The sequence below is a fragment of the Nerophis ophidion genome, linkage group LG06, assembly GCF_033978795.1.
Source record: "Nerophis ophidion isolate RoL-2023_Sa linkage group LG06, RoL_Noph_v1.0, whole genome shotgun sequence".
NCBI lineage: Eukaryota > Metazoa > Chordata > Actinopteri > Syngnathiformes > Syngnathidae > Nerophis > Nerophis ophidion.
In genome coordinates, this window is record NC_084616.1 from 3,467,497 (window position 1) to 3,492,706 (window position 25,210).

The window sequence follows — 25,210 nt, forward strand, 5'->3', positions numbered from 1 at the left end:
AATATCCTGCTGAAACGTCGCGGTAAAATGAGGCGTGCGCGTGACGTCATGGATTGTAGACAACATTTTGTTCCAGCATCGTTCCCAGCTATTAAGTCGTCTGTTTTCATCGCGAAATTCCACAATATTCTGAATCTTCTGCAATTTGTTCAATGAACAATGGAGACATCAAAGAAGAAAGCTGTAGGTGGGAAGCGGTGTATGAAAATGCAAAATCACTGTACCATTTGTCATTATTTTCACTGTGAAGGCCTGTGTTGTTGTCATATTATAACCACAGTAATTTCAGTTATGTAATGTTTTTTTCCTTGGCAGTAATCCACTGCTACATCTACTACTGTGAGAAATGATGTTTAATTTTACTGTTGCTATTTAACAATTGCTTGCCACAGTCATGTGTTAAACTTTACACCAGGGGTCACCAACGCGGTGCCCGCGGGCACCAGGTCGCCCGTAAGGACCAGATGAGTCGCCCGCTGGCCTGTTCTAAAAATAGCTCAAATAGCAGCACTTACCAGTGAGATGCCTCTATTTTTTTTTTATTTACTAGCAAGCTGGTCTCGCTTTGCTCGACATTTTTAATTCTAAGAGGGACAAAACTCAAATAGAATTTGAAAATACAAGAAAATATCTTAAAGACTTGGTCTTCACTTGTTTAAATTATTTTTTTTTAACTTTGCTTCTTATAACTTTCAGAAAGACAATTTTAGAGAAATAAATAAAACTTTAAAAATGATTTTAGGATTTTTAATCACAAATACCTTTTTACCTTTTAAATTCCTTCCTCTTCTTTCTTGACAATTTAAATCAATGTTCAAGTAAAATATATTTTTTATTGTAAAGAATAATAGATACATTTTAATTTAATTCTTCATTTTAGCTTCTGTTTTTTCGACAAAGAATATTTGTGAAATATTTCTTCAAACTTATTACGATTTAAAATTAAAAATATATATTCTGTCAAATCTAGAAAATCTGTAGAATCAAATTTAAATCTTATTTCAAAGTCTTTTGAATTTCTTTTAAAATTTTTGTTCTGGAAAATCCAGAAGAAATAATGATTTGTCTTTGTTACAAATATAGCTTGGTGTAATTTGTTATATACTCTAAAAAAGTGCAGATTGGATTTTAACCTGTAATCAAAAATATATATTTATTGTGAGAAATCATTAAGATGATCAGTATTTCCACAAAGATACATATTATTGATATAGAGTTAAAGATCAATTGAGCAAGTTGGCTATTTCTGGCAATTTATTTAAGTGTGTATCAAACTGGTAGCCCTGATCTACACAAAGGAATGATAATGAACACAAAAGCTGTTTCTTTTCTAGAATAAAATGACAACTCCATTTCCGCACAGGTTACATGCTGCGAGGCTGTGGCGTCCCCGGAAGCGGACGAGATAGCCTTGGATCAGCTGGAGAACACGAGCGACATTTCCGCAGTTCTTGGGAAGACACGTCACCACATCTTGGCCGCACAGTTTGAGTGCTACCTGAAGATAATCAACGATCCGCCGCGAGTAGATGAAGGTAACCACACAAGCCGTTCTCAGTCTGTTTATTTTACAGCTGTGTTTCTTAACCATAAGGCTGGGGGCCCATTGTTGGGGCCACTAGGGGGCCGTCATAATTAAATATCAGTTTCTCGGCTGCGGCGGTTCTCTTTTGTAATACACTTTTCCACCACTTGCGGCAGAAATGACAATATCAAACAAACAAAAGAAGTCTGGAGCTAAAGTCATAGACCCTTAAGCGCAAAAAATACGACGACAGAAGTGAAGCTGTATTTTCGTTTGACGTTATGACAGACCGCCTTAAAAAACAGAATGGAATTTTACATTTTTCTATGAACACTGAATATTGACAACATATAAACGCCATATTTTACAATCAAGTGGATTGCAACAAAAATGCAACAAACACAGCCAAATATGAACGCGAAGGGTAAAAAAAACTCCCACCTGCAATCTACAACACTTGGAACCTTTAGCATATCAGTATGTGGAATTAAATGATGGAATGGATTAAGTAATGAAGTTAAACGATGTACTGATATGATTCACGTCCGCTCTCCCACAATGCAAACAACGTGTCTGCCCAATGACGTTATAACTGTAGAATGATCGAGGGTGAGTTATTGGTTTCTTATGTGGGTTTATTGATAGGCAGTTTCATTAACATCCTCCTAGCGCGGTAAAACACACAACAACAGCAGTCCGTTTTCGTCTACCGTAAAGCAGTTCGTCTGCCATAAACAGCAATGTTGTGACACTCTTAAACAGGACGTTACTGCCATCTACTGTACATGCATATTAGAAAAATAAGGATGGACAATTCAGCCCTTAACTCAACAATGAGTAGATGAGTGTCATGTGTGTAAATAAATCAATCAATCAATCAATCAATGTTTACTTATATAGCCCTAAATCACTAGTGTCTCAAAGGGCTGCACAAACCACCACGACATCCTCGGTAGGAAAACTCACACCCAGTGGGACATTGGTGACAATAATGACCCAGTGGGACGTCGGTGACAATGATGACTATGAGAACCTTAGAGAGGAGGAAAGCAATGGATGTCGAGCGGATCTAACATGATATTGAAAGTTCAATCCACAATGGATACAACACAGTCGCGAGAGTCCAGTCCAAAGAGGATCCAAGACACAGCAGCGAGAGTCCCGTTCACAGCGGAGCCAGCAGGAAACCATCCCAAGCGTAGGCGGACCAGCAGCGCAGAGATGTCCCCAGCCGATACACAGGCGAGCAGTACATGGCCACCGGATCGGACCGGACCCCCTCCACACGGGAGAGTGGGACATAGAAGAAAAAGAAAAGAAACGGCAGATCAACTGGTCTAAAAAGGGAGTCTATTTAAAGGCTAGAGTATACAAATGAGTTTTAAGGTGAGACTTAAATGCTTCTACTGAGGTGGCATCGCGAACTGTTACCGGGAGGGCATTCCAGAGTACTGGAGCCCGAACGGAAAATGCTCTATAGCCCGCAGACTTTTTTTGGGCTTTGGGAATCACTAATAAGCCGGAGTCCTTTGAACGCAGATTTCTTGCCGGGACATATGGTACAATACAATCGGCAAGATAAGATGGAGCTAGACCGTGTAGTATTTTATACGTAAGTAGTAAAACCTTAAAGTCACATCTTAAGTGCACAGGAAGCCAGTGCAGGTGAGCCAGTATAGGTATATATGTATGTATATATGTATATAAAGGTATATACAGTATAGGTATATATGTATGTATATATGTATATAAAGGTATATACAGTACAGGCGTAATGTGATCAAACTTTCTTGTTCTTGTCAAAAGTCTAGCAGCCGCATTTTGTACCAACTGTAATCTTTTAATGCTAGACATGGGGAGACCCGAAAATAATACGTTACAGTAGTCGAGGCGAGACGTAACAAACGCATGGATAATGATCTCAGCGTCTTTAGTGGACAGAATGGAGCGAATTTTAGCGATATTACGGAGATGAAAGAAGGCCGTTTTAGTAACGCTTTTAATGTGTGCCTCAAAGGAGAGAGTTGGGTCGAAGATAACACCCAGATTCTTTACCGTGTCGCCTTGTTTAATTGTTTGGTTGTCAAATGTTAGAGTTGTATTATTAAATAGAGTTCGGTGTCTAGCAGGACCGATAATCAGCATTTCCGTTTTTTTGGCGTTGAGTTGCAAAAAGTTAGCGGACATCCATTGTTTAATTTCATTAAGACATGCCTCCAGCTGACTACAATCCGGCGTGTTGGTCAGCTTTAGGGGCATGTAGAGTTGGGTGTCATCAGCATAACAGTGAAAGCTAATACCGTATTTGCGTATGATGTCACCTAGCGGCAGCATGTAGATGCTGAAGAGTGCAGGGCCAAGGACCGAACCCTGGGGAACTCCACACGTTACCTTAACGTAGTCCGAGGTCACATTGTTATGGGAGACACACTGCATCCTATCAGTAAGATAAGAGTTAAACCATGACAGGGCTGAGTCTGACATACCAATTCGTGTTTTGATACGTTCTAATAAAATGTTATGATCGACGGTATCGAAAGCAGCGCTAAGATCGAGGAGCAGCAACATAGATGACGCATCAGAATCCATCGTTAGCAATAGATCATTAGTCATTTTTGCGAGGGCTGTCTCCGTGGAGTGATTTGCCCTGAAACCGGATTGAAAGGTTTCACATAGATTGTTAGACGCTAAGTGTTCATTTAACTGCTCCGCAACAATTTTTTCGAGGATTTTTTAAATAAAGGGAAGGTGAGACACCGGTCGGTAATTTACCATGAGGTCAGGATCGAGGTTAGGTCTTTTAAGAAGAGGATGAATAACCGCTTTTTTGAATGCTAGGGGAACAGTGCCCGAGGAGAGTGATAAGTTTATAATATTTAGCACTGATGGACCTAATAATACAAAGAGTTCCTTGATCAGTTTCCCAGGAAGAGGGTCAAGTAAACATGTTGTCTGTTTTATTCCATTTACACGTTGTAACAATTCCTCTAATGTTATTTCCTCAAAACGAGAGAAAGTATTTTGGAGGGCAGTATCCGCCGTATATACAATCGTGTCAGTGTTAATAGAACCCCGTTGTAGCTGGGACGCATTGTCTTTAATCTCCTTTCTAATGACTTCAATTTTCTTACTAAAGAATTGCATAAAGTCATCAGCTGAAATGACTGCTGAATGAACACTGAAATTCCAGTATTTCTTTTATTTATATATATATATATATATATATATATATATATATATATAATATGAAATACTTGACTTGGTGAATCTAGCTGTAAATATAGTCCTCCCGTCTTAACCACGCCGCCCACCTCCTGAAATCGGAGGTCTCAAGGCCACCCCTCAGACAAGAAGTTTTTGTCCTTGCACAGATAGAATAAGTACAGCTTAAGAACAATAGCTAATAACCATAGCAACGGACTTTAAGCATAATAAAGTTGTGTGATAATATATATATACATGATTATTCTAACAGTGTACAATTCAAAAAGTGGTGCAGGCCGCCTCATTTAAATGAGGATTTTGCGTGTATCAAATGTAAATGCTTTTTTGATTGATTGATTGCACAGTTCAGTACATATTCTGTACAATTGACCACTAAATGCTAACACCCCATTAAGTTTATCAAATTGTTTAAGTCGGGTTCCACCTTAATCAATTTGTGCTGTTACTTCAAAGTACTTTCATTGGTCATTGACCTGGTTTATTCACATTGTCCACAAGATGGAAGCAAATTTGTAGCATTAAGTGACCAGCTGGTGTTTGAGAAACTCATTTGACACGATGTCTCGCGGACCAAATTGAAGACGTTGGCCCATGGGTCGTAGTTTGGACCCCCACCTACTAAACTATCTCACATTCTTAAAGTTGTCTGTATTTCACCTCAGATGCCCTTTGTGTTTATTGCTAATTGAATAGAATATATTGAGTCCGTCGCGGTGAAAGAGGATGTGAGTCTGAAAGAAAGGAAACTTTGCCTTTGTCTGGCAGAACTACTTGTTGCTCTTGCTTGCCTCCAGTCCGCCTTTGAAATGTTATTTTGCGCCCCGCTTCCCAACATGCCGCAGCACAACACGCTACTCGCTGGTTTCCGTCCATTGTTGGCCCCGTTTGAGCGGCCCAGCTGATGCAGCTTGTGCATACAATGCAATCTATGGTGAGTGGTTAATTTATGACAGGGAGTTTCACGCGGGAGAAGTCAGCTACCTTTGGGATTTTGGAGCAGCAACAGAATCATTAGTTCTGTAAGGGTGACAAACAAAGACAACGTGTATAAAAAGTAATTAAGCAATTTTTCCACAGGATGTAAGGTTAATAGTGGAATCTCAGTTTTTATACGGCATGCCCGATTGTAGCTGAGATAGGCGCCAGCACCCCCCGCGACCCCGAAAGGGAATAAGCGGTAGAAAATGGATGGATGGATGGATGGATGGGCTTTTCATAGATTTGGGTTTCCACAAACAAAAAACGCTTATTGTGCCGCCAAAAATTGCACATAACAAACAAGTCAATGCAGGCAATCGAGTGCAGAAACTAAGAGTCACTCTGCTTTTTCCTTTTGGAGTGGGACTGCAGAATAATCCACCGTGGGGCCAAACAAAGTTGTGAGTGATAACACTTTGATTTAGAAAAAAAAAAAGGTGAGAAAGAACTCATAGCAAAGAATGAATGTGGCCTCTGTGTGGCTCTCCCCTTCCCTACTTCAATCCAATCCACTTTATTTATATAGCACATTTAAACAACAATAACGTTTCCAAAGTGCTGCAGAGCCATGTTAAAAACAATTGTAAAAAAAAAATAAAAATAAAATAAAATAAAGTATATATATATATATATATATATATATATATATATATATTATGCTCCACCAATGACTGAATAAAAACAAAAAATAAATAAATATAAAACCAATAAAAACAATATAAAAACAAATATAATTAAAAACTATTTTAAAGGGTAAAATCAATTAAAACAGTAAAATAGAACTCAAAGTGTATAAAAAAACACAGAGGACAACAGAGAACAGAGGACCACACAACTCATGTAGTGTTAAAAGCCAAAGAATAAAAGTGGGTCTTAAGACGAGACTTAAAACAATCCACTGTGGAAGCAGTTTGAACTCCCTCCACAATCCTGGCTGTCTTTGCCAACAAGAGTCCTTAATAAAGGTAAAAGTGACATTAAATGTAGGGACGGCGTGGCGCAGTGGGAGAGTGGCCGTGCGTAACCCGAGGGTCCCTGGTTCAAATCCCACCTAGTACCAACCTCGTTACGTCCGTTGTGTCCTGAGCAAGACACTTCACCCTTGCTCCTGATGGGTGCTGGTTGGCGCCTTGCATGGCAGCTCCCTCCATCAGTGTGTGAATGTGTGTGTGAATGGGTGAATGTGGAAGTAGTGTCAAAGCGTTTTGAGTACCTTGAAAGGTAGAAAAGCGCTATACAAGTACAACCCATTTATTTATTTATTTATACGCCGCCCTAGTGGCTCCCTGGACCTCTTTCAAACGTCCCCATCCCATTTTCTACCGCTTATTCCCTTTCGGGGTCGCGGGGGGCGCTGGCGCCTATCTCAGCTACAATCGGGCGGAAGGCAGGGTACACCCTGGACAAGTCGCCACCTCATCGCAGGGCCAACATAGACAACATTCACACTCACATTCACACACTAGGGACCATTTAGTGTTGCCAATCAACCTATCCCCAGGTGCATGTCTTTGGAAGTGGGAGGGGCCTATCCCCAGGTGCATGTCTTTGGAGGTGGGAGGAAGCCGGAGTACCCGGAGGGAACCCACACATTCACGGGGAGAACATGCAAACTCCACACAGAAAGATCCCGAGCCTGGATTTGAACCCAGGACTGCAGGAACTTCGTATTGTGAGGCAGACGCACTAACCCCTCTGCCACCGTGAAGCCCCTCTTTCAAACGTGTGAATTGGAAAAAAAAATTAAGAACTATTTTTAGCGGTCCTTGAACTCATCGTTTGTTTCCATGTACAACTTTCTCCAATGCTGCTACGTAAAGACGTGTTTTATGCCACTCCTTTGTCTCAAAGGTGAGGTTTGTTGATGTTATTGACTTGTTGGAGTGTGAATCAGGCATATTGGGTCAATTCATGACTGCAAGCTAATCGATGCTAGCTGTATGTATATATTGCATCATTATGCCTCGTTTGTAGCTACATTTGAGCTCATTTACTTATTTCCTCTGTATATAATTTATCTTTGCATGTCTCATGAAACATTATCTCATGAACTCTGACTGAACACATAAGCCCAAATTTAGCATCCCTTCTCTGGCTCCCAATTCATTTTAGATCTCATTTTAAAATGTTTGTTTTTAAATCTATTAATGGATTAGCGCCACAATATACAGTACAGGTCAAAAGTTCGTACACACCTTCTCATTCAATATGATTTCTTTATTTTCATGACTATTTACATTGTAGATTGTCTCATCAAAACTGACACCTGTGAAGTGAAAACCATTTCAGGTGAATACTTACTTCTTGAAGCTCTTGGAGAGATTGCCAAGTCTGTGCAAAGTAGTAATCAGAGCAAAGGGTGGCTATTGTGAAGAAACTAGATAATAAAACATGTTTGCAGTTATTTCGCCTTTTTTTGTTAAGTACATAACTCCACATTAGGATAGGATAGGTCCTAATTGTCATTGCACAAGTACAACAAAACTTTGTTTTCAGCACAAACGTGTTCAAGATTAGACAAACAGTGTACAGCAGGGGTGTCCAAACTTTTTCCACTGAGGGCCACACGCAAAAATTTAAGCATGCGGGGCCGTTTTGATATTTTAAATTTTCAAACCATAACAAAATATATGAATTTTTTAGTTTTTTACCTTAAGGACTCCCAGGGACCATAGAGTGTCTCCGTCATTAACATGTTAAAAATAAGTCAAATTATTATTTTAATTTTTTATGTAACACTTACAGTAAATCTCTATATCAACTTCAGGTTGATATAAAGTTTCTAAAAAAAAAAAAAAGGTTTTATGCCTTCATTTTTAGACAACTTTGTTTTTTATAGTAAAACTGAAATATGTAGTATTTCCCACATTGCCCAAAACATTCAGAAACCAATGTTTGATCTGAAGTATTTGGAGCCCTAAAAAGATCAATAATGCAGGACACCATTGATTTAATAGTATTATTATTTCTGAGTAATTACAGTGAAAAAATAAATAAAATCCCACTAAATATATTTGGGATCCAAAAGGTCCCCCACGCATAAAGTGATACATTTTTCTTATTTGTTTTACTTTCAACACTTACCTTACGAGATCAACTTCAGATATATCTGTCGATTTTACGTTTGAACTATTATTTGGTTTGTTTTATGCTCTTTTGTCAAAGAAAACTGTTTTTAAATGGCAACCACACAATACATGCACATATTTTCCACATAAAACATTCTTAAGGGAAATATTTTAAGTAATTGGAGCCTTAAATAGGTCAATAATTCATTATTAAAAAAATTTTTTTAACTTTTTTTTTTTTTTAGCATTGGCAATAAGAGCAAAATAAAGAAAGACGACAAAAGAAAAACAAACAGCCTGCATGGCAGCTTTGTGTCAACATTTCAACTTTTCCCCGTTAGATTTCGCCTCATTCTACTTTTTTTTTACAGTTTTTTATTTTATTTTTATTTTTGCAATAGCATTTCCAGCCGCAAATGGCCCCCAGGCCGCACTTTGGACCCCCCTGGTGTACAGGAGCGCTGATGGGTGGCCACAAGGCGCCCTGTAAAAGATGGCAAAAAGGTAAACACCGGGGAAGGATGAGTAGAAAAAATACAATCTAAACTGGGCTCCTAAGGGGGCCCAGTCTGAAGTGGGAAAAAAAACCTCCATAGCAAAGCACGTGTACCTTATTTTTCAGACTATAAATCGCTCCAGAGTATACGTCGCACCGGCCAAAAATGCACAATAAAGAAGGAAAAAAACATATATAAGTCGCACTGGAGTATAAGTTGCATTTTTGGGGGAAATGTATTTGATAAAACCCAACACCAAAAATAGACATTTGAAAGGCAATTTAAAATAAATAAAGAATAGTGAACAGGCTGAATAAGTGTAGGTTATATGAGGCATAAATAAGCAACTGCTATGTTAACCTAACATATTATGGTAAGAGTCATTCAAATAACTATAACATATAGAACATGCTATACCTTTACCAAACTGTCACTCCTAATCCATAAATCCCATGAAATCTTCTTCCTTGGTGTCGCCCCTGGTACGCACCCCGCTAGCGTCTTTCTTTCTGCTGCTCGATTGCTGTTCTCTGCAGCATCTTTCACTACGTCCAGCTTGTAATCTGCAGTACATGATTTCCTTTTGGGTGCCATTTTACTTCAGTCCTTCTCACTTTTTATAAGTTACCGCCAATGTTGATTTGATCCATTTTAATAGCCCCGGCAGTAACGTATAGCAGTTAGCATATCATGACCCACAATGTACTTCTGCCATGACCCGCCCCCGCCGAATTCTTATTGGTTGGCGTGTGAGTGACGATTGCTGACGCGAATGAGATAAATAATAATATTTGATATTTTACGGTAATGTGTTAATAATAGGGGTGGGCAAATTAATGCGTTAATTACGAGTTAACTCATCAAGCTATTAACGCCAACAATTATTTTATCGCACATTTGTGTATGTTGTTTACATGCTTTTATTTTGTTAACGCCTTTTCTTAAGATGGCGTTGCCCGGATGGGCTTCGGCATCGAGGGGCTCTTGGTAAAGATGGAACATTTGGCAAAAATACCGGACAATTCTGCAAATTTCCTGGCTGGCTTACAGCGTGGTCACTCCGGGATCACTTACGACCGCCAGACAATTCTGGATGTGGATAGATCGGGCCGTTTTGGACTGAATGAGGCGTGCTTGCTAGAGCGGCTAGCTAGCATGGGAATACTTTGCCGGCTACATCCAGCGGCCTGTGAAGCAGCGGAATATATGTGTTGTCTGTCTATTTATGAATAATGCAGACCAGGAGTGTTGGCTGAGTTCTTAACGTTTGCTTTCAGAGCGTGCATATCACAACATGCAAGATGCCGTCATGGCGACACAACCTATACATGCTCGTCACTCCTGTTGCATGCTGGGTAGGGTAGTTCTTTTTTTCCCTGGCTCATAACATCACAATATAGTACCATGTATATGATGCGTTCAGTTTATCAAAGCACCAAGCAAACAATCGGAAAATTCCCATCATATCAATTCCTAGATATGGTCATAATTATTTTAAGTGCACTACGCAGAATAAACACAACATTATTAATATTGCTACTACGGATAATTTGATCCAAAATTCCCTAAAACAGCCCACTACCTATAATATAGGTTTTTTAAACATAATAAAAAAAATGTTTCTGCTGTTACCTCAGAAATTGCCTGTTCAGATGTTATGATTGTGGCTCAGAGATTTGTATGTAGATTATATTTATTTTCCATAACAAACAGGATAACTTAAATACCCTGGCAGTGGCAATAAGCTTAAATGTTTGAATTTACATTTTTGGAGTTGATTTTCATAAAATATGCTATTTAACTGCTACTGTTTAACAAGAACTGATTTAAATTGTGTTTGCACAACAAATGTTTTGGCGCTTTTGTTCATGTGGGAGAATATTCCAATAAAGGTGCACTACACACTACTTTTGAATTCATTATTGGGCTTTGCGTATACAATGCAGTTAATCGCGATTAATCAGAGAAATAGTGCGATTAACTTTGATTAAAATTTTTAATCGTTGCCCAGCCCTAGTTAATAATTTCGCACATAATTCACTCCGGAGTATACATCGCACCCACGGCCAAATTATGAAAAAAACGTCGATTTATAGTCCGAAAAATACAGTACATATTACTACGTACATCTCGAGATATTTAGCAACAGAGCGGAGGGGCGGTGGGTGCCATGGTTGCAGGCCGCAGCTCTCAGGCGCTGCCCATTTGTCCATCACCCCTATGGTATTTGCGTCAAGGGCGTTGGATTTGGGGTGGGGTATATTTTTTGTGGATGCATGTGTGTGTGTGTAAGCCTGCAGTGTATCTCTGTTCCACAGCTTTGATGTTGTGCAGCCGATAGTCAGTCCAAAGTCAACAGCAGGTGTGTCCATGAGAGACAAGAAGGGAGTTTGTTGTGCCTTCGCCGCACTGTCCTTCAGGAGAGTCTCCAAGCCAGGGAAATAATCCAAGTTAGAATGTTTTGTCTGCGAGTGAAGATAAAATTTGCTTTTCACTCTAAATTGTCTATGACTGATCCTCAAAATCCTGCGGGGCAGACAGTCTGATGTGTTCCAAATCACAAGAGTCTCCACAGTTATTCCCGAATTCTCCAATCATTTGTGGCAGCTTCGGGCTACTTTGAAGACTGCCAGCAACTTCCAATTTTTGGACAAACCAGAGCAACGCTTACTCCAATCAGCAGATGTCCTGGTGTCATTGTTCCCAACAACAGGTGGATATCTTCATGTCCTCCACTGCAAGGGTCGCCAGGCATGCAGCACTCCTTCTTCTCCCAGGAGTCCGTGGTGTGTCCAGCAACAACCGCTCTGTCACGACAAGCAGGGTCCCCCAAACCCAAGATCTTGTCAATTTTGTTGAGGCCAGTTAAATAGTTCCAATGTTTAGATTTGGAGAGCAAAAGAGGCAACAAAAAAGTTAAGTTAAGACAAGACAAAGCGAGCAGGAGAGATAAGGGAGAGGAAAGGGGAGTGTCTGCCCTCCATGAGTGCCAGTGTTCATTCATAGTTTTGATGTGACAGTTTTTAATTACGTCTTAAAACATATTTTTACTCTTTGGCTTTTAAACCAGCATGAGACTTGTGGGATTTTAGTCAATTTTATTGAATTGTATGTATTTATTTGTTCAAATGTTTTATATTGCTGACTCTCCTACAAACCCTGTTTCCATATGAGTTGGGAAATTGTGTTAGATGTAAATATAAACAGAATACAATGATTTGCAAATCCTTTTCAAGCCATATTCAGTTGAATATGCTACAAAGACAACATATTTGATGTTCAAACTCATAAACTTTTTTGTGTGTGCAAATAATCATTAACTTTAAAATTTGATGCCAGCAACACGTGACAAAGAAGTTGGGAAAGGTGGCAATAAATACTGATAAAGTTGAGGAATGCTCATCAAACACTTATTTGGAACATCGCACAGGTGTGCAGGCTAATTGGGAACAGGTGGGTGCCATGATTGGCTATAAAAACAGCTTCCCCAAAAAAAATGCTCAGTCTTTCACAAGAAAGGATGGGGCGAGGTACACCCCTTTGTCCACAACTGTGTGAGCAAATAGTCAAACAGTTTAAGAACAACCTTTCTCAAAGTGCAATTGCAAGAAATTTAGGGATTTCAACATCTACGCTCCACAATATCATCAAAAGGTTCAGAGAATCTGGAGAAATCACTCCACGTAAGCGGCATGGCCGGAAACCAACATTGAATGAACGTGATCTTCCATCCCTCAGACGGCACTGTATCAAAAACCGACATCAATCTCTAAAGGATATCACCACATGGGCTCAGGAACACTTCAGAAAACCACTGTCACTAAATATAGTTTGTCACTACATCTGTAAGTGCAAGTTAAAGCTTTACTATGCAAAGCGAAAGCCATTTATCAACAACATCTAGAAACGCCACCAGCTTCTCTGGGCCCGAGATCATCTAAGATGGACTGATGCAAAGTGGAAAAGTGTTCTGTGGTCTGACGACTCCACATTTCAAATTTTTTATGGAAATATTCAACATCGTGTCATCTGGACCAAAGGGGAAACGAACCATCCAGACTGTTATCGACACAAAGTTGAAAAGCCAGCATGTGTGATGGTATGGGGGTGTATTAGTGCCCAAGGCATGGGTAACTTACACATCTGTGAAGGCACCATTAATGCTGAAAGGTACATACAGGTTTTGGAACAACATATGCTGCCACCTAAGCGCCGTCTTTTTCATGGACGCCCCTGCTTATTTCAGCAAGACAATGCCAAGTCACATGCAGCACGTGTTACAACAGCGTGGCTTCGTATAAAAAGAGTGCGGGTACTTTCCTGGCCCGCCTGCAGTCCAGACCTGTCTCCCATGGAAAATGTGTGGCGCATTATGAAGCGTAAAATACGACAGCGGAGACCCCGGACTGTTGAAGGACTGAAGCTCTACATAAAACAAGAATGGGAAAGAATTCCACTTTCAAAGCTTCAACAATTAGTTTCCTCAGTTCCCAAATGTTTGAGTGTTGTTAAAAGAAAAGGTGATGTAACACAGTGGTGAACATGCCCTTTCCCAACTACCTTGGCACGTGTTGCAGCCATGAAATTCTAAATTAATTATTATTTGCAAAAAAAACAAAGTTTATGGGTTTGAACATCAACTATCTTGTCTTTGTAGTGCATTCAATAAAATATGGGTTGAAAATGATTTGCAAATCATTGTATTCTGTTTATATTTACATCTAACACAATTTCCCAACTCATATGGAAACAGGGTTTGTACAATGTATGTCTCAACTTCTGTGCAGCACTTTGTGAAACTTTTATCGGTTTTTGGAAATGTGCAATATAAATAAAGTGGGTTGGATTGGATTTTTATGTGACATGCATGCTTGTGTTTTTTTTTTGTTGTTGCAATTTTTTAATATTTTACCCAAATTTTGGCTCATAAGCACATCAGGAACATATGAATTTCAAGGTTGTACAAACTGCAGGATTATTTGTTTTGTTTTGTTTCTTAGTTCCTCCAGTTGACCTTACAGGTGTTAATATGGTCAATATATAAAATAAAGTCATGTCAATAGACACTTGACAACCAATGTGTTGCCTCTTGTTTCTTTTAGTGCTTAATGTGGGTCACAGAAATATCTTGTCTCTACCGCCCCCTGCAGGTAAATACTGTAACCGCACCTGGGACGGCTGGTTGTGTTGGGGGGACTCGGCACCAGGCACCGTCATCCAGATGTGCCCTGAATACTTCCTCGACTTTGACCCAGCTGGTTAGGCCTAAACACACAGACATAAAACTTGGAATGGTTGCATTTCCTCAGAATTTGCCTGCAATTACTAATAACATCTTCTCTTACAGAAAAAGTGACCAAAGTGTGCAATCCTGATGGCCGGTGGTTCCACCACCCGGAGAGCAACAGAGTGTGGTCCAACTACACGCAGTGTTCCATCCACACCAAAGACAAACTCAAGGTAACAAGAACGCATGCATTTAATCTAGACTTGTACGCCATACTAATGACTCATATTCAGTACTATACCGACTCTAAAAAGTACTGTTCCCCCCACCCCCTTTTTTTTACGGGTATGACTGCAAGTCGTCGCACACTGTGACATTTCTGGTTTTGCGAGCAGAGGAGCATGTTCGGCAACGCACGCACACAGAGTACTTACAAGCAGACAGTGTGTAGACAGAAAAGGGAGAATGGACGCATTATGCTCTGCTCTCATTTTCTCGCACATTTGACCCTCTGATGTTATTTGTACCTACACTCTGTCCTCTTCCTGTCTAGGGCTGCGGTGTGTGTGTGTGTGTGTGTGTTGTACACGGTTGCAACATTGTTAGTCAACACTGTCTTCTCTCATTTTCTTGCACTTTTGACCCTCTGATGTTCTGTGTACCTACAGTCTGTCCTCCTCCTGTCTAGGCCTGCGGTGTGTGTGTGTGTGTGTGTGTGTGTGTGTGTTGTACACGGTTGCAACATAGTTTGTCAACACTGTCTGCTCTCATTTTCTCGCACATTTGACCCTCTGATGTTCTGTGTACCTACACTCTGTCCTCCTCCTGTCTAGGCCTGCGGTGTGTGTGTGTGTGTGTGTGTGTGTGTTGTACACAGTTGCAACATTGTTTGTCAACACTATCTGCTCTCATTTTCTCGCACATTTGACCCTCTGATGTTTTGTGTACCTACACTTTTTCCTCCTCCTGTCTAGGTCTGCTGTGTGTGTGTGTGTGTGTGTGTGTGTGTTGTACACAGAACATCAATTTCCACACTTCTATTAGACCAGGGTCCAGTGGACCCGGACATCTTATATGTAATATAAATAAATGTGTCGGGAGGTGTATGGAGTGTGGTCATTAAATATTTATTCTGATATATGTTCTTCACAAATGACCCATAGTCAGTGAGTCTCAGTTTGAAAAATTATAAATTGTATCATTTAAAAAAAAATAAAAAATAAAAACTGGTCCCACAGACCCAAACACCACACATGGGTTAAATATCTGTTCATAGTAACGGATTTATTTATACATAACTAATATTGAAAGTCCTCTTGCTGCCCCCCTAAATTGAAATACAATTAGGAAACCTATCGTATTTATTAATTAATTAATTAATCTATTTATTTATTTATCTATCGAGTACGGTAATTTAATAATAATAACTCGTTATTTGAGGGTGACGTTAAACGAGAAACATCTTGTCAGCAAATGAGGAAAACATCACTCATAAACTGACTGCTGGCACACGTTATATAACCCTACTGTTGCAACACCATCAGAAAGCACACTTTGCACGGTCGGGAACCTTTAAAAGCTACGGTACGCAGCACTAGTGGTAGCTGAGGGGATCTGATATTAACAGGTTGCACATTTCTTTGGCAGCTCCGCACAGAAAATTGCGGCCAAAGTTCAGGCTGGTCCGTCACAGGCAGTTAGGACTGGCCCGAGAAGTGGATACTGGGTCATGTGACGTGGTTACTGCTGCAGGTTTATACATGACAATAACTTGGAGGCCTGCCTTCGCATGTGTTTGGATGCAAATGTGGGGATTAACCCCATCCATCCATCCATTTTCTACCGCTTATTCCCTTTCGAGGTCGCGGGGGGCGCTGGCGCCTATCTCAGCTACAATCGGGCGGAAGGCGGGGTACACCCTGGACAAGTCGCCACCTCATCGCAGGGCCAACACAGACAGACAACATTCACACTCACATTCACACACTAGGGCCAATTTAGTGTTGCCAATCAACCTATCCCCAGGTGCATGTCTTTGGAAGTGGGAGGAAGCCGGAGTACCCGGAGGGAACCCACGCATTCACGGGGAGAACATGCAAACTCCACACAGGAAGATCCCGAGCCTGGATTTGAACCCAGGACTGCAGGACCTTCGTATTGTGAGGCAGACGCACTAACCCCTCTGCCACCGTGAAGCCCATTGACATGAAAAAGGTCATCACAGTTAGTCCCCTGACCATTTTTGCACCAGGGACTGGTTTACTGTAGGCCTTATTTTCACGGACTGGAAGATCCATCCATCCATCCATCCATCCATCCATCCATTTTCTACCGCTTATTCCCTTTCGGGGTCGCGGGGGGCGCTGGCGCCTATCTCAGCTACAATCGGGCGGAAGGCAGGGTACACCCTGGACAAGTCGCCACCTCATCGCAGGGCCAACACAGATAGACAGACAACATTCACACTCACATTCACACACTAGGGCCAATTTAGTGTTGCCAATCAACCTATCCCCAGGTGCATGTCTTTGGAAGTGGGAGGAAGCCGGAGTACCCGGAGGGAACCCACGCATTCACGGGGAGAACATGCAAACTCCACACAGAAAGATCCCGAGCCTGGATTTGAACCCAGGACCTTCGTATTGTGAGGCAGACGCACTAACCCCTCTTCCACCGTGAAGCCCCGGACTGGAAGATAAATATAGCAAATAAGTGCATGACAGTGAATGCATGAAAAAATTCACCATGACATCACTACACACCGTAGCTCACCGGCGTCACAATGTAAACAAAAGCCATGACATCCACTGTAATGATACCAAGTACAAGAGCGTATCTAATCGATACTACCATATTTCCTTGAATTGCCGCCGGGTATATAGTATGCGCCTGCCTAGTCAAAGTCGTTTCGCAAAATAATTAGCGCATGCTTAACATTACCGCCGGCTCAGGATTAACGCCGGGTCAAACTCGTTTCGCAAAATATTTTTATTAGCACATACCGTAGCTGCGTGTGTCAAATATGAGTCATTAAATGACTCCCGCCTCCTGGTGGTAGAGGGCGCTAGTGATCCTTCTTGCGACTACTCGGCTGCAGAAGAAGTGACAACAAGCAGCAAGAATGAGCAGCGATGGTTTATTTTTTCCTCTCGCTTGCACTTTTAACATGGAGGATTACATATCTAAAATAAAACAGTTTTCTAAACTGGACTTTCAATCGAAGCAGGAGGTAGTAAAGGAAGATCTCCATCGGGACAGAGAGACTTTTAAAACTGAAGAAAGATAAGGAAGACTTCTATAAACAAGTTATCGATGCTTTTGATCAGAAGGAGCTGTGCATGGACTTCATTTCTAAATAAAGGTAAGACCATAACGTTTTTTTTATTAAATGTGCTTTTCATGATGGTATCCTTACATCACACTCAAATTTATAAGCGCAGGCTTAAATTTACCGCATGCCTTTGGTAAGTGCCGGAGTGAGAAGAGGTTTTAAATTAATTAGCGCCCCGGCGGCAATTCAAGGAAATACGGTACTATGATTACATTGATTTTTTTCAGCATCACAAAATGTTTTTTCCTTTTAAAAAAATGCATATTATATGTATAAAGTCAGTAAATATGTCCCTGGATACGTGAGGATTTTGAATATGACCAATGTATGATCCTGTAACAACTTGGTATCGGATCGATACCTAAATGTGTGGTATCGTCCAAAACTAATGTAAAGTATCAATGAAGAGAAGTATAAGTGATTATTACATTTTAACAGAAGTGTAGATAAAACATGTTAAAACAGAAAATAAGCAGATAAAAACAGTGTATTGATAAACTTTTGTACAGTTTGTCCCTCATAATTTTGACAAAATAATGGTAAATGGATTATACTTGTATAGCGATTTTCTACCTTCAATGTACTCTAAGCGCTTTGACACTATTTCCACATTCACCCATTCACACACTGATGGCGGGAGCTAACCACCACCCATCAGGAGCAAGGCTGAAGTGTCTTGCTCAAGGACACAATGGACGTGACTAGGTTTGTTGAAGGTGGGGATCAAACCATGAACCCTCAGGTTGCTAGCACGACCACTCTCCCAACAGCGCCACGACCTTCCCCAATAATAAAATGGGGTACTAATTAGGAATCTTTGCTTGTTTTGGTACCGGTACCAATATATTGTTATTGGGACAACCCTAGTTTGAACTATACGCTACTTTGTATTAGAAATGGCAACAGCGGAGGATCATGTGCATGTACGAGCCAGTCTGCCCCACAACAGTCAGGAAGCTGCTGAAAGACAGATCTGTAAAACATCATCCATGCAAAATTGTGAGCAAAGAACCACCATTATGAGTTATGTAGACCACAAGGAAGTCTTTTAAATGTTGACAAAAATCATAATGTGACTCTTTTAAGTACTTAGAACAATGAGCTTGATGATTAAAAGGAGCACTGTTGCCACCTAGCTGCAGGCTTGTGTATTGTTCCAACGTGAATACTAGAGTGTGGCCCAGACCTCGGCGAAATAAAGTTCTGCGTAAAAGTGATAATATATCATATTGTAGGTGTTGATTACCCTTTGATTATCTTGACTGCGCTTAAATGTAGAATATATGTAGAATATACTTATATTATTCATATATTATATATAATATATGTTATATATTTATTATTTATTGTGAGCGAACTGTGGTGCTGAATTTCCCCCAGGGATCAATGAAGCACTTTCTATTCTATACTATTCTATCTATTCTATTTGCATCCGTATTTTATTAACTTTTTGTTGTGTTTTGCTTGATTGTAAAAAAAACAACTCTCAAGGAGCTGGTCTGAGAAGTAAAATATGTTCATATGTTAATATTCAATGTTTTATTGTTCATAGTTGATATTATACATCTCACTTTCTTTATTTTCTTGTACATTTTGAGTGTCAGTAAAAAACTGTAAAATTCAGTTTTTTTGAGGTGGTCTGTCATAACTTTTTTAGAATTCCATTGGACATTGTGACTTTTGGTATTAGTGTGCCTGAAAAAAGGGCACCCAAACACACAATGTACAGCCGGTTTTTACAGATAAATGTGTACTTTTAATTTATACACGCATACACATAGGGCCCCTAGACCCATTTTTTTCTCTCAATGTGGCCCCCGAGTCAAAATTATTGCCCAGCTCTGGTGTTATGTATTTATTTAGTCTTGTGGATTGCAAGAGGAGTGACGGCAAACGGACACCAGAGGTCAGTAGTATACAATGATTTATTATATATATGCTCTCTCTCTTTCTCTCTCCCTCACTATATATATATATATATATATATATATATAGGGAGAGAGAAATAATTTACAATACTAATAAACTATAGAATGGTGTGTGACAAAACCCAAGAGTGTATGTGATCAAGATTAGCTGTTAAGTGTTACGTAAATGTTGAAAGAGGAGCGAAGGAACGAGGCAGTCCATGGGGTATGCAGGGGACCCGGGGCGATAGAGAGGCGTCGAAGAACGAGGGAGGTGGTCGAAAAACCATGAAGCGCGGGGGAGACGGAAGATCCGGGAGCACAAGACACACAGCTTGACTCGGGGATGCAACACAGGGAAGGTAAAGATGATTATTCTCCGGCACCGGAATGCCAGGTTGTCCAGGCTTATGAAGGCAGCTCCGTCATTGCCGTCAGGTGTGAAGATTGCCGGTGATTGCTTGCAGCTGGCGGCTGCTGCAGGGCGGAGACGCGTGCGGCTCGTCCGTGGATGTGCGCCCCCGTGGGTGTGTCCCGAGGTGCGCACAGACGGATATGCGACGTAGGCAGTAGTCTGAGCCGTAACATTGAGCCTTTATTTAACCAGGTAAAATCCCATTGAGATCAAAGATCTCTTTAAGGGAGACCTAGCCAAGAAGTCACATTAAAAACAGTAAACAACACATAAAACATCAAATTTACAACATTAAAACATGCTCACATAACACATGTTCATCATCATCGGCTGTCACTCGAACGAGTATGACAATCCTTCTGGTAGTGGTGTATCCCTTTTATGGAGGATGCCTGTGGGGAGACTGGTGCGCAGACAGTCACCACACCATCCTTGACAGATCCGGGTCAGGGTCCAGTGGCATGGAGTCTGAGACGACTAGCAATCAACCTCTGCCTGTTTCACCGTTGAGGTCTTGATTTATTTCCTCATAACTGGGCCCACATGGATGTGAGGGTTCCTTCTTACGCCATCGCAGCCGTTGTGGTAGTTTTTACATCTAACGTCTTCCGCCAGCTCCGCCATTGAGGTCTTCACCGTATCCTTGGCTAGGGGGCAGTCAGGTACTAGGCCTTTGCCAAGGGCCACCTGGGGTAACAGTAGTAAAGGGGTTAACTTTTTAGTGCCCCAAGACCCCATAGAGGAGCCTCCACTGCCGAATGCACTTTAAAGGGGAACATTATCACAATTTCAAAAGGGTTAAAAACAATAAAAAATCAGTTCCCAGTGGCTTGGTGTATTTTTTGAAGTTTTTTTTCAAAATTTTACCGGTCTCGGAATATCCCTAAATAAAGCTTTAAAGTGCCTTATTTTCGCTATCTTCCAAACCACTATCCATTTCCCTGTGACGTCATACATTGCTGCCAATACAAACAACATGGCGGTTACCACAGCAAGATATAGCGACATTAGCTCAGATTCAGACTCTGATTTCAGTGGCTTAAGCGATTCAACAGATTATGCATGTATTGAAACAGATGGTTGGAGTATGGAGGCAGATAGCGAAAATGAAATTGAAGAAGAAATTGAAGCTATTGAGCGAATAGCTATTGACGCTATTCGGCCATAGCATGGGTGTACCTAATGAAGTGGCCCATAGCATGGCTGCCTTATTAGCATCGCCGGTAAAATGTGCGGACCAAACGATCAGGACTTTCGCATCTTGTGACACTGGAGCAACTTAAATCCGTCGATTGGTAAGTGTTTGTTTCGCATTAAATGTGGGTATCTAGTTTCAATTGTACATACAGCTAGCGTAAATAGCATGTTAGCATCGATTAGCTGGCAGTCATGCCGTGACCAAATATGTCTGATTAGCACATAAGTCAACAACATCAACAAAACTCACCTTTGTGATTTCGTTGACTTAATGGTTGCAAATGCATCTGCAGGTTATCCATACATCTCTGTGCCATGTCTGTCTTAGCATCGCCGGTCAAATGTGAAGACACTCTGGTACATTCAATGGGGGTCTGGCGGCAGATTTCTTGCCAGTGGTGCAACTTGAATCCCTTCCTGTTAGTGTTGTTACACCCTCCGACAACACACCCACGAGGCATGATGTCTCCAAGGTTCCAAAAAATAGTCGAAAAAACGGAAAATAACAGAGCTGAGACCCGGTGTTTGTAATGTGAAAATGAAAATGGCGGGTGTGTTACCTCGGCGACGTCACGTTCTGACGTCATCGCTAAAAGACCGATAAACAGAAAGGCGTTTAATTTGCCAAAATTCAACCATTTAGAGTTCGGAAATCGGTTAAAAAAAATACATGGTCTTTTTTTCTGCAACATCAAGGTATATATTGACGCTTACATAGGTTTGGTGATAATGTTCCCCTTTAATGATGTTTTCATGTCTTTAGACACTAAAATATTTTCTTCAAATGGTGCTGTCTTTGTTAATTTTAGCATGTTAAGTTGGTGAAAAACCAGGAGCTTCGTCCCCCAGACCCCCAGAAATGTTTTCAGTCTTTTTCATTGTGGTCAAATCACATGCCTGAATAATAGAAATCTCTCAGGGGGTGACTATTTAACACCGACTTCCTGTTTGTGCAGTTTGCCATCAGTCTCTACTACCTCGCCATGGTGGGTCACGGCCTCTCCATCGTCTCCCTCATCATCTGCCTCGTCATCTTCTCCTACTTCAAGTGAGTCGCTGGTTTGATGCTGACCGCTTTGGCATAAACGCTGTTGTTGTTTTTTTTCCTTCCACAGAAGTCTTAGCTGCCAGAGAATCTCCCTGCACAAGAACACCTTCCTCTCCTTCATTCTCAACTCCGTGGTCACCATCATGTGGCTCTCGCTCACGGTGGCCAACAACCAGACCATCAACGCCAGAAATCCCGTGCGTCATGAAACGCCACAGCAGCCCAGCTATTCCCCGCAGATTGACAAATGTTTCCGTCCGTCAGGTGAGCTGTAAAGTGTTGGCTGTGTTGACTCAGTACACGTCCACCTCCAGCTACTTCTGGATGCTGTGCGAGGGCATCTACCTTCACACTCTCATCATCGTGGCGGTCTTTGTCGGGGAGCAGCAGCTCTTCTGGTATTACGTCCTGGGGTGGGGTGAGTGCTTCTTCCCGTCCCGTTTCACCGTCCCAAAACCACACCGCGCTCACGCTGTGCGTGTCCTTCCGTCCTCAGGCTTCCCCGTCGTTCCTGCCATCACGTATGCTGTGGCTCGTGGCTTCTTCTTCAATGACAAGTAAGATCTAAGGTGGCTTGGATTTGGGGCACAGGGGTTTACATTAGTCCAAGATTGCTTTTCTTAAATGATCAAATTACAGCGCAATCCATTTATCAATCAAAATGTATACTTATAAGCCTTAAAGGGGAACATTATCACCAGACATATGTAAGCGTCAATATATACCTTGATGGTGCAGAAAAAAGACCTTATATTTTTTTAAACCGATTTCCGAACTCTAAATGGGTGAATTTTGGCGAATTAAACGCCTTTCTGTTTATCGCTCTGGAGGCGATGACGTCAGAATGTGACGTTGCCGAGGTAACACACCCACCATTTTCATTTTCAACTAGGGATGCACCGATTAATCGGTAACCGAATATATTCGGCCGAATATGGCAAAAAAAGCCACATTCGGCCTTCGGTGGAATGAGTTAAAAACAAGGCCGAAATGTGGCGTGTGACGCAATCAACCAACGTGCGGTGACGTTGGGATATGTTGTGTACCTGTATAAGTGTATGAGGTTACAAGCACACACTTATTGAGATTTACTTGAGCCTTCTGTTTACATTATTAGCATATCTACTGTGGCTAAGCTGACTTTTGCCAAAAGGACAATAATTCATTTGTTGTGGGTTTATCCACTTTAATGCACTTTATTTTTTTTTGGAATGCATGTTTTGTTTGAAGGCCTAATATAAATGAAAAACTTTGTGCTTTTTTTGAAAAGCCAAGGCTACTGGAATATTTAAAAAAATGTCAATATTCAATAAAAAATTACTTTATTTGAAAAATATGTCTAAATATTTTTTCTAGGCTATTTATGCAATATAAAAAAAATTTGAAAAACTGCATTCATTATTCGGTATTCAGCCTTCGGCCAAGCGTTTAAATTTTATTCGGCTTCGGCCACAAATTTTCATTTCGGTGCATCCCTATTTTCAACACATTACAAACACCGGGTCTCAGCCCTGTTATTTTCCGTTTTTTTGACTATTTTTTGGAACCTTGGAGACATCATGCCTCGTGGGTGTGTTGTCGGAGGGTGTAACAACACTAACAGGGAGGGATTCAAGTTGCACCACTGGCCCGAAGATGCCAAAGTGTCTGCCGCCAGACCCCCATTGAATGTGCCGGAGTGTCTCCACATTTTCCGGCGATGCTAAGGCAGACATGGCACAGAGATGTATGGATAACCTGCAGATGCATTTGCAACGATAGTCAACGAAATCACAAAGGTGAGTTTTGTTGATGTTGTCTGCCAGCTAATCGATGCTAACATGCTACGATAATCGATGCTAACATGCTATTTACCGGCGGTGCTAAAGCAGACATGGTACAGAGATGTATGGATAACCTGTAGATGCATTTGCAACTATATTACGTTTCCTTCCACCCACATTTAATGCGAAAAACACTTAGCAATCGACGGATTTAAGTTGCTCCAGTGTCAAAAGATGCGAAAGTCCTGATCGTTTGGTCCGCACATTTTACCGGCGATGCTAACGCAGCTATTCGGCCATGCTATGGCTATGAATAGCGTCAATAGCTATTCGCTCAATAGCTTCAGTTTCTTCTTCAATATTTTCATACTCCAACCATCTGTTTCAATACATGCGTAATCTGTTGAATCGCTTAAGTCGCTGAAATCCAAGTTTGAATCCGAGCTAATGTCGCTATATCTTGCTGTGGTATTCCCATTGTTTGTTTACATTGGCAGCACTGTGTGACGTCACAGGGAAATGGATAGTGGTTTCGAAGATAGCTGAAATAATGCACTTTAAAGCTTTATTTAGGGATATTCCGAGACCGGTAACATTTTGAAAAAAACTTAAAAAAATACAACAAGCCAGTGTTTATTGTTTTTAACCCTTTTGAAATTGTGATAATGTTCCCCTTTAATGACAAGTGTCTCAACCACCTGATGTCAGGTTTAAACACCAAACTATCTATTAAACAGAACAAGAAGCAAGGAATCAGGCAGAGTTAAATTTTGCTCATGAGGAGAAAGCATGGCGCTGCGCACTCAGTTACAGTCTCACCCTACGCTCTGAGGAACAGCCCACGTGCTACTCTTTTTATTCTTTTTATTCAGTTTAGTAGTTCCTTAGTTACATTAAAGGGACGGGTCACACATTATACGAGCAGCTCAGTACGCACAATACGTGATTATTAAGAACGGAAATGTGCTGGGGCCCTCGTGATTGCGCCCTGTCTCTGCTTTGTCCGCCTGCTGTCTGTCGCCTTATCTT

At 41.0% G+C, this 25,210-nt stretch overlaps 1 protein-coding gene across 1 annotated transcript in view; it reads left to right on the forward strand.

The window, feature by feature from the left end:
• Positions 1–25,210, forward strand: part of calcrl2 (calcitonin receptor-like 2) — a 73,824-nt gene that overhangs the window by 41,651 nt on the left and 6,963 nt on the right. Inside the window, exons 4-10 of the mRNA XM_061902480.1 lie at positions 1,364–1,535; positions 14,444–14,551; positions 14,641–14,753; positions 22,327–22,418; positions 22,486–22,615; positions 22,683–22,836; positions 22,915–22,975. Coding sequence (XP_061758464.1) covers positions 1,364–1,535; positions 14,444–14,551; positions 14,641–14,753; positions 22,327–22,418; positions 22,486–22,615; positions 22,683–22,836; positions 22,915–22,975 — 830 coding nt within the window. The remainder of the gene's footprint in view (positions 1–1,363; positions 1,536–14,443; positions 14,552–14,640; positions 14,754–22,326; positions 22,419–22,485; positions 22,616–22,682; positions 22,837–22,914; positions 22,976–25,210) is intronic.